The sequence below is a fragment of the Chinchilla lanigera genome, unplaced genomic scaffold (genome assembly GCF_000276665.1).
Source record: "Chinchilla lanigera isolate Chin_1 unplaced genomic scaffold, ChiLan1.0 scaffold00181, whole genome shotgun sequence".
Taxonomy (NCBI): Eukaryota; Metazoa; Chordata; class Mammalia; order Rodentia; family Chinchillidae; genus Chinchilla; species Chinchilla lanigera.
In genome coordinates, this window is record NW_004955582.1 from 114,614 (window position 1) to 130,107 (window position 15,494).

General features: G+C 35.6%; 1 protein-coding gene across 1 annotated transcript in view; it reads left to right on the plus strand.

The window, feature by feature from the left end:
- Window positions 1-15,494, plus strand: part of LOC102006625 (ankyrin repeat domain-containing protein 26-like) — a 97,296-nt gene that overhangs the window by 43,240 nt on the left and 38,562 nt on the right. Inside the window, exons 12-13 of the mRNA XM_005414285.2 lie at window positions 2,195-2,307; window positions 4,096-4,225. Of these exons, the coding sequence (XP_005414342.1) occupies window positions 2,195-2,307; window positions 4,096-4,225 (243 nt within the window). The remainder of the gene's footprint in view (window positions 1-2,194; window positions 2,308-4,095; window positions 4,226-15,494) is intronic.

The following is a 15,494-nucleotide window of genomic DNA, read 5'->3' on the forward strand; positions in this document are numbered from 1 at the left end:
GAGGCGACATTTTGCTGATATACAATGAAAACCATCTAACTGTTGAGCAGCCAGAGCAGAGCCTCCTGTTGTTTATGCTCTCCTGTGTGGGAATTAGGGTCACAGGATACATTGTGTGCGTGGAACTGGAGCTATGAAGCAGCTCCTTTCACTGCCTGAATCTTAAGTCACGGCACTTTAATCCATCCAGGTCCATTACACAGATGCATGTTGTTAACAGCTTGTGTTTAGTGACCCCCAACCCCTCATGTGGTCATAGGTGGGGCTTTTCCAGAGGTGGCTGGATCTGGGGTGTGTGATGTGGGGATTACGGATATGTGATTACTAAGTTGGTCCACTGATTGGTTTGGCATAGTGTTGGGATCAAGAATAGGATGCTAGGATTAAGGGTGTGAGTGCTCTTGGCCCTAAAGATGAGTAGCCTGGGTAAGACACAGGGACAGAAAGAGGCCCGTCGCATGTCACTTTTTGCTGCTGCTGCTGCTGCTGCTGCTTGTCTTCTCCTCTGCGATGCCGCTCTGCCAGGCCACCCTGCCTTGGAGCCAGCGAGCTATGAACTGAAACCTCTACAAACCGTGAGCTAAAGCACCTTTTCCTCCCTTAACTTGTGGGTGTTGGGTTTTTTGTCACAGCAACAAGGAAACACATGTTTCCCGGGGAAGTATAGGATTCTCACTAGTGCTTTTCTGAAGAAATGTGGAGAAGTAATTTTTTCTAGATTTTATGTAAATCAGTCCTGTTTTATTACCATACTTTTAATACACATAACATGAAAATAGGTTGATAAGGAGTCTTTGGTGAATTAAAATGCCAGCGTATATCCTCTTACATTAAGTGTCATGCCTCAACACCCAGGTGTATTGCGGTATTGAAAAGTTGGTAATACAGTATAGAACTGGAAAATAGTTGAAAGAAAAAAATCCGACCCCAATAGGAAGGTAGCATTATAAAAGCCAAACAAGGTAAGTGATGCTGGTCGGCATTCTAGGGGTGAGTGCCCCAACCCAAGGTTAGTAGATGACTAAATTCAAAGTAACACCAGGGGGACTCAATATGAAATGCATAGGATTTGCTTCAGAAGTTATCCATACCAAATAAGGGCTGATGAGGTTTTTTTCCTATGAGAAGTGAACTGAAAGGGAGAGGTGAAAGTATAAATGACCCCTGTCCAGGCTGGAAATGGAGATTAGGTTATGGGCTTCGAAGGCTCTGATTTAGGGCCTCTGAGAGTCTGAAATGAAGTGGGGACAGGACTTAAGCTCCTGCCTTTAGGAGAGCAGGGGTAGAGGAGCAGAGAGAAGGCCTGGTCACTGTGAGCAGAGGCTGGAGGAGGTGGCAGGATAAGAACCCTATCAAAATAAAAGTCCTTGGTTACCCTCCCATTATTTTATTACAATCACAGCACGAAAATCAGACTTTGATGTAGACAAGTGATGAAAAACTAGATTTGTAGATGAGACCATGTGTCAGAGACTGTGAGAGTCCATTGGAGGAGAAGAAACAAAATGAGAGAAAAGCCACAAGAATCATGCAAAAGTTAAATTTCTTTACATTACAAAGAAGACAGACTTTAACGAAAAAGGTTTAATAGCAAAAAAGACAAAAAAGAATTTCCTGAGCCAGGGACATAGTTCTGTGGCACAGTGCCTCCCTGGCAAGCACGAGCTTCTGAGTTTGATTTCTGGTACCAAAACGAAACAAAACCAAACAACCAGAAGAGAAGAAAAGAAATTTCTGAGAGAACGCTTATAGAAAATAAGTATCTTTCTCATCTCAAAGTCAAATGAGGTGGAAAAATATGATGAAATCAGTAGATATTTTTCAAGTCTGGTCATGACAAAATATGGCTTAAATATACGCAGAATATCTTAAGGTATTGATGGGAAAGCTTCTATGATATCTTTAGAAATGAAAATAGATATATAACCATTGTTTTCAAATATTTTTATCAATATTTCCATGTAAAACTTTTACTTTCAACAAATTTTGGCAGTACAAATTTCGGAAAACATAAGATGAAATTACAAGTTCATTTCAGCGATGTTCCGAGAAAGACTGATTTTTGAAATCTACTTTTTGGTGTAACTTTCAAACATTGCATTAAAACACATTCATGAGCTCATGAGAAGTAATATTTTTAAGAAAGAATGACTTTCTAGATTTTAAAACAATAATTTAAAATTGGTTTTCAAAGTCTGAAGATGATAAGGAACAATTAAAGAAACTCACTGAGTTAAAACAAAGTCTGGAATATACTTTGGATGAAGAAAAGAAGCAACATGGTGAATTAGAGAAAGAGCTTACTGGGTAAGATTTTTGTGTGTCAAATCTTATCAACCATTCATTAAATGATTGTACTAACTTTATTAAAACTAAATATGAATTTAATATTTTCATTTTAATAATTAAACAAATTATTGTAGTTTAAAGTTTACTTCAGAAATCCATAACATAGTCTATTTTTTGAATGCCAAAACATTATTTAGTCTAATGATTTCAAAAACATGACAGGGCTTTCAAATAATGTCAGGTGCACTCTTTTCCATCTATCTTAAAATTTTTTTCTAAGAAATTTTATTCTACTTTTTTGCTGTCTTACTTTCCTTTGGTAATATCCTTCCATTCAGTATTAGAATATTTTATTGTGTAACAGCCTATGTTGTTAAGAACACTAGAAGTAATCTTGATTTAGCTTGTATTTGTTTTGTACCTCTTTCTGTTTGTTTGGTTATAAAATCTATCACAGAGTTACACTTGTTTTCCATGGCTAATTCCATGTGTGCATGAGGTACACGTGCTAGTAAGCTTCTGTTTGCTTATTGTGTGTATGTGTTCATGCACATGTATAATATATAAATAATGTACAGTCATCCCTTGATGTATTCAGGGTATTGGCTCTAGGACACCCTCAGATACCGAAATTCTTAGATACTCAAGTCTCTTTTATATAATGGCATAGTTTTTCCATATGACCTACTCAGTCCTCCCATACTGTATATGCTCTCTAGATTACTTACAACACCTAATTAATGAAAATGTTATATAAGTCATTGCTATATGATCCGGGGAGTAATGACAGGAAAAAAAATCGCCAGTACATGTTCAGTACAGGTACAGTTTTTTTTTCCTGAGTGTTTTCATTCCACTATTGGCTGCATCCCTGGAAACAGGACCTACAGGATAGAGAGGGGTGACTATATATGTGTCACACACAAAATGTATGTATGACTTGCTGATGCAAATGTTTCTACCACCACATGAAGGAAATGGAATGTTGTCCAGGGTCTTGAAGCCCCCAACATGGCTGCTTTTCTGTTTATTGGTGGAGAACTTGAGTTTGCTCTGATTCTAATCAATATTTGTTTCTCTTTTAGCTGTCTGTCTTCACACTGTTTTGCACCTCTTGTGTTTTGTCAACACTGGTAGCAAAGACTGAAATGTCTTCTTAAAACAGCCTTTTAGTCTACCGATTATTTCTCTGCTGATTTTCTTTCTCCTAAACTCTGCCTCCTCTTTTCCTCTTCAACTCAGATTTCAAAGATGATGTGTCCTGTGTCTCTTTTCGAACTTTGAATGATCTCCTTGATCTCTGTTTTTCTTTTTCTTTTTGTCTGGGATTGAACCTATGTCCTTGCACATGCTGAGCACATGCTCTACCACTGAGCTACACCTCCAGTCCACTTTGAGAATTTTGTGTGCACTTTCTTTTCTTGTACACCGTGGTTAAGAGGTACCAAAGTGTATTTTTTCATCTTTTTAAGAATTCACATATATTTTTCTTTACGTTGGTTTCCTGTCTGGGTTTTAGCTAATAATAATAAGTTGATGTTTTATGTTAACATACCAAAGTGGATATTAATGATAAGAATCCTGTGTATGGTTGCAGTATTAGCTCTTTAACTGTCACACATACATCATAAACTTTTGCTGCATATTATTTATCTAGGATTATAATTGCAACAGAATGCTTTCAAATAATGTTAGGGTGAAACAAATGAAAGAGAACTGTAATTTGTAAATTTGTTTCTTTTCTGATAGAATGTAATATCTGTTGAAAGAGTTAAAACTTTAAAACCACTCTGTACCTTCTTGCAGATTGAAGGAACTTTTTAAAACTATAGAAACCAAGTTAAATGAGCAGGGAAATGGAAGGTTTTGTTTCCCTGGAGATTTAAAATCCAGTGATTTTGGAACGAACATTTCAAGGAACACGCTAATGCACAAGGTAATTTTATATTAGTTTTGGGACCCAAAATTCTTAGTTTGGGGAACTATAAATCTCTGTGTGTTAAGCAGTGAAATGAAGCTTTTTGTTTTTGTGTTTACTTTTATAGGTTTGATAGGAATGAAAACTGCACCACTTTTCTATTAAAAAGGGCATACTTTGTCTTAAGTCCTGGCTAATGATATAAAGCCAACCTATACACCATCCCATGACCGCAAGTCCTGTGTACCAAATAAATTTCACGGGTTGGTTACATTTTTATTGCGATACTGTTAATTATACCTTGAAATTCAGTCATTTAAAATACGCGATTTGGTGCCAGTTAGTATATTCCCTGAGTCAGCAGTCATTCCCACAATTGTACAGTGTTCTTTCACCTGAAAAAGAAAACTCAGAGCCTTTAGCCGTCACCTTCCCCTTTCCCTGCTCAGCCTTAGAGAGCCACTGATGTACTTTGTAGGTTTTGTTCTTTTGGACATTTTATATCAAAGCACTCAGTATGTGTTCAGGCTTCATTTGGGACTGTCTTCTTTCACTTAACATGCTTCCAGGATTTATTCATCTTGTAGCAGGTATCCGTACCTAGTTTCCTCTTCTAAGTAATATCCTCTTGTATGGAGTTTTAGTCCATTCATCAGATGCTTTCCATTTGAACAGTTATTAATGCTGCTGTGGATATACATGCACAAGTCTTTGCGTTTGCCTATTTTCACTGCTCTTGGCTGTGAGTAGAATTGCTGAGTCATATAACTGTGCTTAACCTTTTGAGAAACTAGCAGTACTGGTCTGTTTTCCATAATGGTTGCTCCATTTCACATTTCATGAGCTTGGTATGAGACTCTGCATCCTGGCCGAAAGTTTTCCTTCTTTCTGATTGAAAGATTCCTTTGTAATGAAATGAAGCCTCACTGTGGTTTCCACTTGCATTTCCCTGGTGAGTGAGGGGATGGTGTGGAGCACATGTGTTTTCATAAGCTGATTGGCCATTCATCTATCTTCACTGGGAAAATGTCTACTTAAATCCTGTCTCCATTTTTAAATTGGGCGATCTTTTTTCTTTCTTTTTTTTTTCCTTTTCTTTGAGAGAGGGTCTCAGTATGTAGTCCAGGCTGGCGTCAAACTCTTGGCGATCCTCCTGCTTCAGCCTCCTGAGTGCTGGGAATACAGACATGTGCCACCACACCTAGCTTTGGGTTGTCTTTTTTGTTTTTTAATTGTGAGTCTTTGTGTGTTAATCCTGCTACTTTGTTGAAGTTATTAGTTTTAAAAGAGTCTTCTGATGGAGTTTGTTGAGTTTTCCTTGTAAAGGATCACATCAGCTGCAAATGAGGACTATTTGAGTACTTCTTTTTTTCCTTTCTGAATCCCTTAATTTCTTAATTTTGTGTGGTTGCTGTGGCCAAAGTTTTGAGTACTCCATTGAACAAGGCTGATGAGAGTGGGTGCTCTTGTCATTATTTTAGAGGGAATACTTTCAGATTTTCTCCATTTAATATGATGTCATAGTGGGTTTGTCATAAATGGCTATTATCAGTTTGAAGTAAGATCCTTTATATATTTTTCATCAAGATTTTTATCAGGAAGCAATGTTGGATTTTGTAAAAGACTTTTTTTTGCATCTATTGAGATGAACAAAGATTTTTATATTTGTTTATGTGTTGTGTTACATTTGTTGATTTAACATTTGTTGAATTATGCTTGTGTCCCTGGGTTAATCCCACTTGTTCATGATGAATAACCTTTTTCATGATTTGTTACATTCTCTTTTAAATATATGTTGAGTTTTTGCCCCCGTGTTCATTACACAAACTGGCCTGCAGGTTGTTTTTGTTGTGTTTTGTTTTGTTTTTTAATCCTTGGTCAGTTTTATTTTTCTTTTCTTTTTTTTATTTTTTAAAATAGAAAGAGTTTCTTTCTTTATATTTTTATTTTAAAAATAAAAGGAGGAAAACATTAACCGACACAACATTTTACAAAATGGCAAAAGAACAGCACAGACAGTATGGAGTTACAAAGTGGAAGGGAATTAACAATGCTTATTGTATTACATATTTATATTTTCAAAGTGGTTTCTCATAAAAACAGATATAGACATGCAATACCGATCAACCAAGGACTCACTGACAATTTCTTTCACAAAGAAATACAACACAGTAGAACAGCCATGTTAACTATCCTGTATATACATACATACAAAATTTTTCCTTCTTTCCCTTCTCTTTTCCCACATCCCAGTTGCCCTTTACCCTTGAGTGCTTTCCTATCATTTCACAATGTCTATCATACCTCCTAGTTTAAATGAACTCTTTCAGGTTTTACACTAGTGAAACAATGTGGTGGTTGCACATGTATGTTTGATTTATTTCACTTATGAGTATGGTCTCTAGTTGTGACCATTTACCTATAAAAGCCTCGAGTTTATCTTTCTTTACAGCTGAGTAATATTCCATTGTATAAAAGTACCACAATTTTCTTATCCAATCCTTGGTGGATGGACATTTGTGTTGCTTCCACAATTTAGCAATTACAAATTGTGCTGCTATGAACATAGGTGCACATATATCACTGTGATACGATGTTTTTAGATCTTCTGGGAAAATACCCAGCAGGGGGATAGCTGGGTTAAATGGGACCTCTAGACCTAGTTTTTTGAGGAATCCCCAAACTGATTTCACAGTGGTTTCACCAGTCTGCTTTCCGACCAGCAGTGGAGAAGGGTTCCTATTTCTCCACAGCCTCGCCAGCATTTGTTATTGGTTGATTTCTTAATGCTAGCCATTCTTACTGGGGTAAGGTGGAATCTCAGCGTTGTTTAAATTTGCATTTCTTGAATGACTAATGATGTTAAAACATTTTCTCATATATTTATTTGCCATTTGTATCTCCTTGTCTGAGAAGTGTGTATTCATCTCAGCGGCCCATTTTTGGATTGGGTCTTTGAATTTGGAGGGGCTGATATTTATTAATTCTTTATGTGTTCTAGATAGAAGCCCTTTGTCTGAGGGACAATCACTTGGCTGGTTTTAATAGCAGGATTATTCTATTTTCAAGAAATTAGTTTGGCATAGTGTTAAAGGGTAAGAAACTACTCAAAAGGAAAGAACAACTGGGATGGGGGAAAGGAGAAAGGAAGGGAAATGAAATATATACATACATACATGTATAGATAGACAGATAGTAGCTAGGATCATTATACTACTAATTTCTGTCTAGTTCATTGAAAGAAATGGTCTGTGCTTATGTTCTTTGACCAAATTTTCCTGCCTGTATCTGGTAATCTGAGCAACTTCTCTGAAGATTCCAATATGTAATATATTAATCATTATTAATCCCCTCTTAGCTTGTTTTGAAACTCTGTATCAGTGTTTTTCTCTTTAAAATAAATTTTAAAAAATTTATAAAAAAAGAAATTCATTTGACTGTATTCTTTCCTTTTCAATTTCAAAGAAGAGTTTGAGGAGTATTGGCATTAATTTTCCCTGAGGTTATGATACAAATTCAGTGGTAAGTTCATCAGGTCCTGAGCTTTTATTGATTGATAGGAATTTAATTACTGCCTCAATTTCATTGCCTCTTATTGGTCTATTATGGGTGTTTACACATTCTTGCATTGGATTTTGTAACTCATGTGTGTCTAGGATTTACCCATTTCATCTAGATTCTCCAAAATACTGAAATAAAGGTTTTCAAAATAGTTTCTTAGAAACCTTTGGATTATGGCCATGTCCATCAAGATTGTACTTTTTGTGTTTCTAATTACATTGATTATGGGTCTTTTTCTTGTTTTGGTGAGTTTGGCGACAGGTTTATCAATTGTATTTATCTTTTTAAAGAAGGAACTCTGTATCATTGGTACTTCATTTTTTTTTTTTAGTCTCTATTTCTCCTCTGCCCTTTATAATTTATAGGTTTTTTGTCATCTCTAATTTCTCCTGTGACCTTTATAATTTCATTCCTTGTAAATTTTTGGACTTAGGTTGCTCTTCTTTGGTACATTGTTAGATTATTTATTTGGGCTATGGATGTTCACAGCTGCTTACTTCCTCTTAAGACTGCTTTCATTGTGTCTCATAGGTCTTGATATGCCACGCTGCCATTGTCTTTTGATTCTAGGAACTTTCCAATTTCCTTTTGTTTTGTCCTGTGACATGCTGTTTATTCAGGAGTGTATTATTTAATGTTTGTGTTTACATAGTTTAGTTTGTATGACTTCTTTTGCCATTGACTGCTGCTTTCTTTGTGCTGTGATCTGATAGTATTCTTGAGATTCAGGCTGTTTTGTATTATTTATGCATGCTTTATGGCCTCAGCTGTGGTGTATTTTGGAGAAAATTCTGTGTGGTATGGAGAAAAATGTGTATTTTATTGTTGGAGGAAACACTATGTAGATATCTGTTAAGTCTACAAAACCAAAGAGCCTACAGGAAATAAGATATCTAACAAGGTGAGGAGTTCAACAGAAGGGTAAAAGTAAAGGAATTAGCAAGAGAAAAATACTGCAGTGATAGGATTCAGCAAATACCCTCAGTCATAACTCTCAATGTAAATAGTCTTAACTGTCCAATCACAAAATACCAAAAGGCAGATTGGATCCAAAATATAACCCAACTGTGTGTTGCCTGCACGAAACACACCTCATCCGTTAAAAAAAAAACAAAAAACAAAAACAGACTGAAAGTGAAAGGATGGAATATAGTATTCCATGCAGCAGGAGCTGAAAAGCAAACAAGAGTAGCTATCATGTTTTCAGACAAAGTGGACTTGAAGGCAGAGGTGATAAGGAGAGATAAAGAAAGGCACTGCATACTGGTAAAGGGAATAGTTCAGTAGAAGAGATAACAAGTATAAAGACACCAAATTTCATAAAAGCAATAGTACTGGACATGAAAGACTACACATCAACACAATGAGAGTGGGGGTTTCAGTAATACCCCCACTCACAAATAGGTCAGCCAGGCAAAATATCATCATGGAAATACCACAGTTAAATCAAATAAATGGACCTATAATTTTATCCTTTACATTTAGAAGTTACATTTTGAATAAATTTATATATCTGGTATTTTGTAGGAGTCTAACTTTATTCTTTTGCATGCAGTTATCCAATTGTATCTCAGCACCATTTTTTTGTTGAAAAGCCTGATTTTTTTCCTATTTAATAGTTTTAGCATGCTTGTTAAAAATTGCACATAAATATGCAGACTTATTTTTGTAGTCCCAGTTTTAATGTGATAGTCGACAGATAATAATTCCTGTGCCAATACCAAATTGAACTGAATTCTCAAATGAGAAGTCCTTTCTAGTCCTGCTGAATACTGCTAGCTGCCTTTTGTAATTGTCAGTTAATGTAGTGGGATGTCTTTATCTTCACTGCTGTGGAGATATTTTTCTTCTTGAAGGACACTGATGGGAGGTCAGGTTTACAGAGCCAAGTCCATTCTTTTCCTTTTCTCTACTCAAACCTTTACTCACCATCCAGTGCTTCCTTTATCACTCCCATTCTCCTAGCTTAGTAGAAGATCTGCTAGCTCGGAATATTAGTCACCGCATGCTTCGTTAACTCTTTATGATTCATAGTTATGTCTAGATGTTTACCGACTAGTAGGGATAAAATTAATCTAGACTGCCAGCCTTCCTCAGAAATAGAGCCAGCTATCATGTTACAGTTCACAGTCAGAAATGATGCAGGCTTCACCATACAAGATGGTAGGAGTTCAACAATGGTTCTTATACTGCATATTGTTGCTTTCAGATCAGTCATTCTGATTACCAAATTCAAGCATGCAAAATTGGTCAAGAAAAAAGAAAATTTTAAGCATTGACTGCTTCTTTCCATAAACCACAGACAGCAGCAATACACCTTTTCCAGCTATCCTTATATATACATATAAATTTTGTTTTTCATTTTAAAAAAACAAAATAACAAAAACAAATACATAAACAAAACAGCCTAGAGAGCAGCTAAAATGATACAGAATTTCAAAACATGGTGATAGGATATTAACAATGGTTGTTATATTACATGATGTCATCCTCAAAATAGTTGCACATATAATCAGATATAGACATGCAAGATTGATCAAACAGTTACACGTTAACAGTTCCTTTCAATAAACCAACAGATTGTAGTACAGTTATCCTAGCTATCCTGTGTATATACATACACATATTTTTCCCTCTTTGTTCTTTCTTGTTCCTCTCTCCTCCTTCATCCCAGTTGCTCCTTTCTTTTCCCTTTCACAATATTTATTGTGCCTTTCAGATTTTATTTCCTCTTTCAGGTTCTTACAGTAGGGAGAAAATACAATGTTTACACATGTGAATCTGATTTATTTCACTGAGTATGGTCTCTAGTTGCATCCATTTACCTATAAAAGCATTAAGTTTGTCTTTCTTTATAGCTGAGTAATACTCCATTGTATAAACATATCACATCTTTATTATCCATTCCTAAGTTGATGGGCATTTGCATTATTTCCACGATTTAGCTATGACAAATTGTGCTGTTACAAACATGGGTGCACATATATCACTGTGGTATGATGTTTCCAGTTCCAGAAAAATGCTCAGGAGGGGAATAGCTGGGTTGAATGGGACCTCTAATCCTACTTTACTGAGGAAACTCCAGACTGATTTCCAGAGTGCTTTCACCAGTCTACACTCCCTCCAGCAGTGGAGAAGAGTACCTTTTCCCCTATAGCCCCTCTGGAATTTGTTATGGATTGATTTCTTGATGATAGGCATTCTTTGTGGGGTGAGATGAAATCTCAGTGTTGTTTTAATTTGCATTTCTCCAATGACTAATGACATTTAACATTTTTTCATGTATTTATTTGCGATTTGTATTTCATGTGAGAAGTGTGTATTCATCTCCATGCCCATTTTTGGATTGGGTTTTTGAATTTTGGGGGACTGCTTTTTTAAAGATTCTTTATATTGTCTAGGAGAGGAGTCTTTCTATTCGGGGACAGTTAGCTAAAATTTTTTCCTAACTTGTGGGTTTTTTTTCTACCCCTTTGGTGATTTCTTTTGATGTCCAAAAACTTTTCAATAAGATGAGCACCCAGTTGTTGATTCTTTGAAGAATTTCCCATGCAGTTTGGTTTTTGTTCATGAACTCTCTGCCTACCCCTATGTCTTCAAGACTTCCACCTACTTTCTCTTTCATTAGATCTGGTGTTTCTATTTCAATAAGATATTTAAGCTATTTTGATTTTATTTTGGTGCATGGTGATAGGCTGGGGTGTAGTTTTAGTTTTCAACATGTAGAAAGCCAGTTTTTCCAGCACAATTTATTAAAGAGGCTATCTTTCTTCCAGTTAACATGTTTGGCCCCTTTTCAAAGATGTCTTAGTGTCTTTGTGGTTATGTCTGCATCTTCTAGTTTCTTCCATTGATCTTCAGGTTCGTTTTTTTTTTTTTTGCAAATACCATGCTGATTTTTTCACACTAGCTTTGTAGTATAATTTCAAATCAAGGATTGTGATACCTCCTGCTTTGTCTTTGTTGTCCAGTATTGCTTTTGCTATTTTGGGTCTCTTTTGCTTCCCAATAATTTTAGGAATGTTTTCTCTAGGTCTGTGAGGTATACCAATGTTATTTTCATTGGAATTGCATTGAATCTGTATGACAATTTTGAGAGTATCGCCATTTTCACAATGTTGGTTTTTCCTATCCATGAGCAAGGAATATCTTTCCATTGTTTGAAATCCTCTTCAATCTCTTTTTTCAGAGTAGTGTAATTTTCACTGTGTAGATCTTTGTCTTCTTTTGTTATTTTAATTCCTAAATATTTCAGTATTTTTGGATGCTATTGTGAGAGATATGGTTTCGCTTATTTCTCTCTCAATGTGTTTTTTGTTTGTGTATAGGAATGCTATTGATTTTTAATATTGACTTTGTATCCACCTATGCTACTGCATTTGTTGATAATTCTAGGAGTCTTTTGGTGGAGTTTTTGGGGTTGTCTATGTAAAGTATCATGTCATCTGTGAATAAAGATAATTTCACTTCTTCCTTTCCATTCTTTATTCCTTTTATTTCTCTCTCTTGTCTAGTTACTTTGGTTAGTGTCTCCAGAGTTGTGCTGAATAGGAGTGGTGACAGTGGACATCCTTGTCTTGTTCCTGATTTTAAAGTGAAAGCTTTCAGATTATGTCCATTTTGTATGATGTTGGCTGTTGGTTTGTCAGAGATGGCTTTTATCAGATTGAGGTAAAGTCCATCTATGCCAATTTTCTGTAGGGTTTTACCATGAATAAGTGTTGGACTTTTGTCAAAATCTTTTTCCGCATCTATTGCAATAATCATGTGATTCTTGTCTTTTGGTGTCTTGATGTATTGTATTATACTGATTTGCGTATATTGAACTATCCCTGCATTCCTGGTATGTATCCCACCTGGTCATTGTGTATGATCTTCTTGATGATTTGCTGGATTCTATTATCTAATATTTTATTGAAAAATTTTGCACCTATGTTCATTAGGGGGATGGGCCTATAATTCTCTTTCCTGGTTAGTTCTTTTTTTGGTTTTGCTCTCAGGATGGTACTTCCCTCCAGGAATAAGTTTGGGAGAATTGCATCCCTTTGTATTTCTTTAAAGAGTTTAAGAATTGGTATTAAATCTTCTCTAAATTCCTTGTAGAATTCAGTTGTGAATCCATGGAGACTTGGGCTTTTTTTGTTGTTAGTAAGTTTTTTTTTGCATTTTCATTATCATTAGCTGATATTGGGTTATTCAAGATTTTTATATCTTCTTGATTCTGCCTTGGTAATTTGTATGTATTTAGGAATCTTTCTATATCTTCTGCATTTTCTATCCTATGAGAATAAAGATTTTTCAAAGTAGGTATTGATGATCTTCTGAATTTCTATGGGATCTGTAGTGATATCACCCTTTTCATTTCTTATTGCATGGATCTGAGCTTTTTCTTTCCTTTTTTTGATAAGGTTATCTAGGGTTTCATCAATTTTATTTATTTTTTCAAAGAACCAACTCTTTGATTCATTAATTCTTTGTATTGTTTTCTTAGTTTCAATTGCATTAATTTCTCCTCTGATCTTTATAATTTCCTCCTTTCTTTGGGCTTTGGGCTTAACTTGCTCTTTTTTTCTGGAAGTTTGAGTTGAAACATTACGTTGTTTACTTGTGTTCGTTGTGTTTTCATGATGTGAGAATCCACTGCTATAAATTTCCCTGCTTTCATTGCATCCCACAGGTTCCTGTAGTTTGTGTCTGTATTTTTGTTTGATTTTAAATAGTGTTTAATTTCTATTTTAATTTCATCTTGACCCATTGGTTGTTCAGAGGGGTGTTATTTAACTTAATTTCCATGTGTTTATGGAGCTTTTGCGATTTCTTTTTTTTTTTGTGGTACTGGGAATTGAACTCATGACCTCACTCTTGCTGGGTAGGCTCTGTGCCACTGAGCTACATCCTCGGCCCTATGCAGTTTCTTTTAGTCTTTATTTCAAGTTTCATCACACTATGATCTGATAATATTCATGGGAGAATTTCAATTCTTTTTCATTTACTTAAACATGTTCTATGTGCTAGCATGTGGTCTATTCAGAGAGTGTCCCATAGGACTGAGAAGAATGTGTATTCTAATGTTGTTGTGTGGAATCCTTTGTAAAGTTCTACTAAGTCCATTTGTTCACACGTTAGTTTTAGTTCCGATATTTCTTTGCTGATTTTGTGTCTAGTTGTTCTATCTCTTTGTGACAGTGGGGTGTTGAAATTCCCTGTTACAATTGTGTTAGTACTTATTTGACTTTTCATGTCTGTTCAAATTTTCTTATATAATTGTGTGCTCTACATTTGGCGCATATATATTTAAGATTGTTATCTCTTCCTGATGCAATTTTCTCTTAACAAGAATATAGTGACCTTTATGTCTTTTGATCATTGTTGGTTTGAAGTTCACCTTGTCTGCAGACACAATATCTACTCCTGCTTTTTTCTGGATTCCTGTCACATGAAGTATTGTTTTCCATCTTTTGACTTTCAGTATATGGATTTCGTTTTAAATTAAATGTGTTTCTTGTATGCAGCTTATTGTTCCACTGTACCAGTCTGTTTCTTTTGAGTGGTGAATCAAGGCCATCTACATTAATGGTTATTAATGATATGTATTGACTTATCCTTGTGATGTTATTTTTCCACTGTTGGTTCTGTACTTTCCCCCTCTGTTGAATTGCTTACCTTGCTTGGTAGTTCTTTGTGTTGTTGTACTTGACATTGTGGTCATTTTTATCTCTTTGTAGAATATCATTCAGCACACTTTGGACGATTGGTTTGGTGCTCATGAATTTGTACACTTGATCTCTGTCATGGAAGCATCTTATCTCTCCATCCAGTTTGAAAGATAGCTTTGCAGGGTACAGCAATCTGGTTTGGAAGTTTTTTCTTGCAGGACTTGCAGTACTTCACTCCATGCTCTTCTTGACTTGATGGTGTGTGTTGAGACGTCTGCTGTGATTCTGATGGGCTTTCCTTCATAGGTGTCCATTTCTTTTCTCTAACAGCTTTTAATATCCTGTTCCTTTGGTCAGTTTCTGGGATCTTGATTATTATTTGTCTGGATGTAGATTTATTTTGGTTAGTGCTAATTGGGTTCTATATGCCTCATTTATATGTATAGAAGCTTCTTATCCCTTACTTGGGAAATTGTCTGCTATTACTGCTGCATATAGTCTTTTTATGTCATTCCTGTGGTATCCTGCTCTTTTGTTGACACCGGCCAGCCTTACATTGTTTTTCTTTCCCTCATCTTGCAGCTGTTGAATTGTTATCTGCTGTTGTTATTTTTAAGAGATCTTGTCTTTCATGATCACTACCTGCAGTGGTGTCTTCAAGGTCTGAGAGTCTATCTTCTGTTTCATTCAAGCAGTTCTGCCAGGTTTCAATGGAATTTTTGATTTCCTGAATGTCTCTGAATCTGTTTTATGCACTGTAATTCTTTCCTATACTGTCCATTCAAGGTTTCCATCATTTTTGTGTGCTCCTCAATTTATTTTACCTATGTCTTCTTTTGATATGCCCAGCAATTCTTTCATTATGGTTGTCATTTTTTACCTGAGCAATTATTTTTCATCTGATTTCCTCTATAGCTTGATATAGTTGGTTCTTTACTTTACTTGATATCATTTCAGGGATTTCAGGTGTATGACTTCCATTGTCTTCTATTGTCTTAGTTACTTTTCTGTCATTGCTGAAACAAAATACCCAATGCCCAAAATGAAGGAAGGAAAGGTTTATTTAGCTT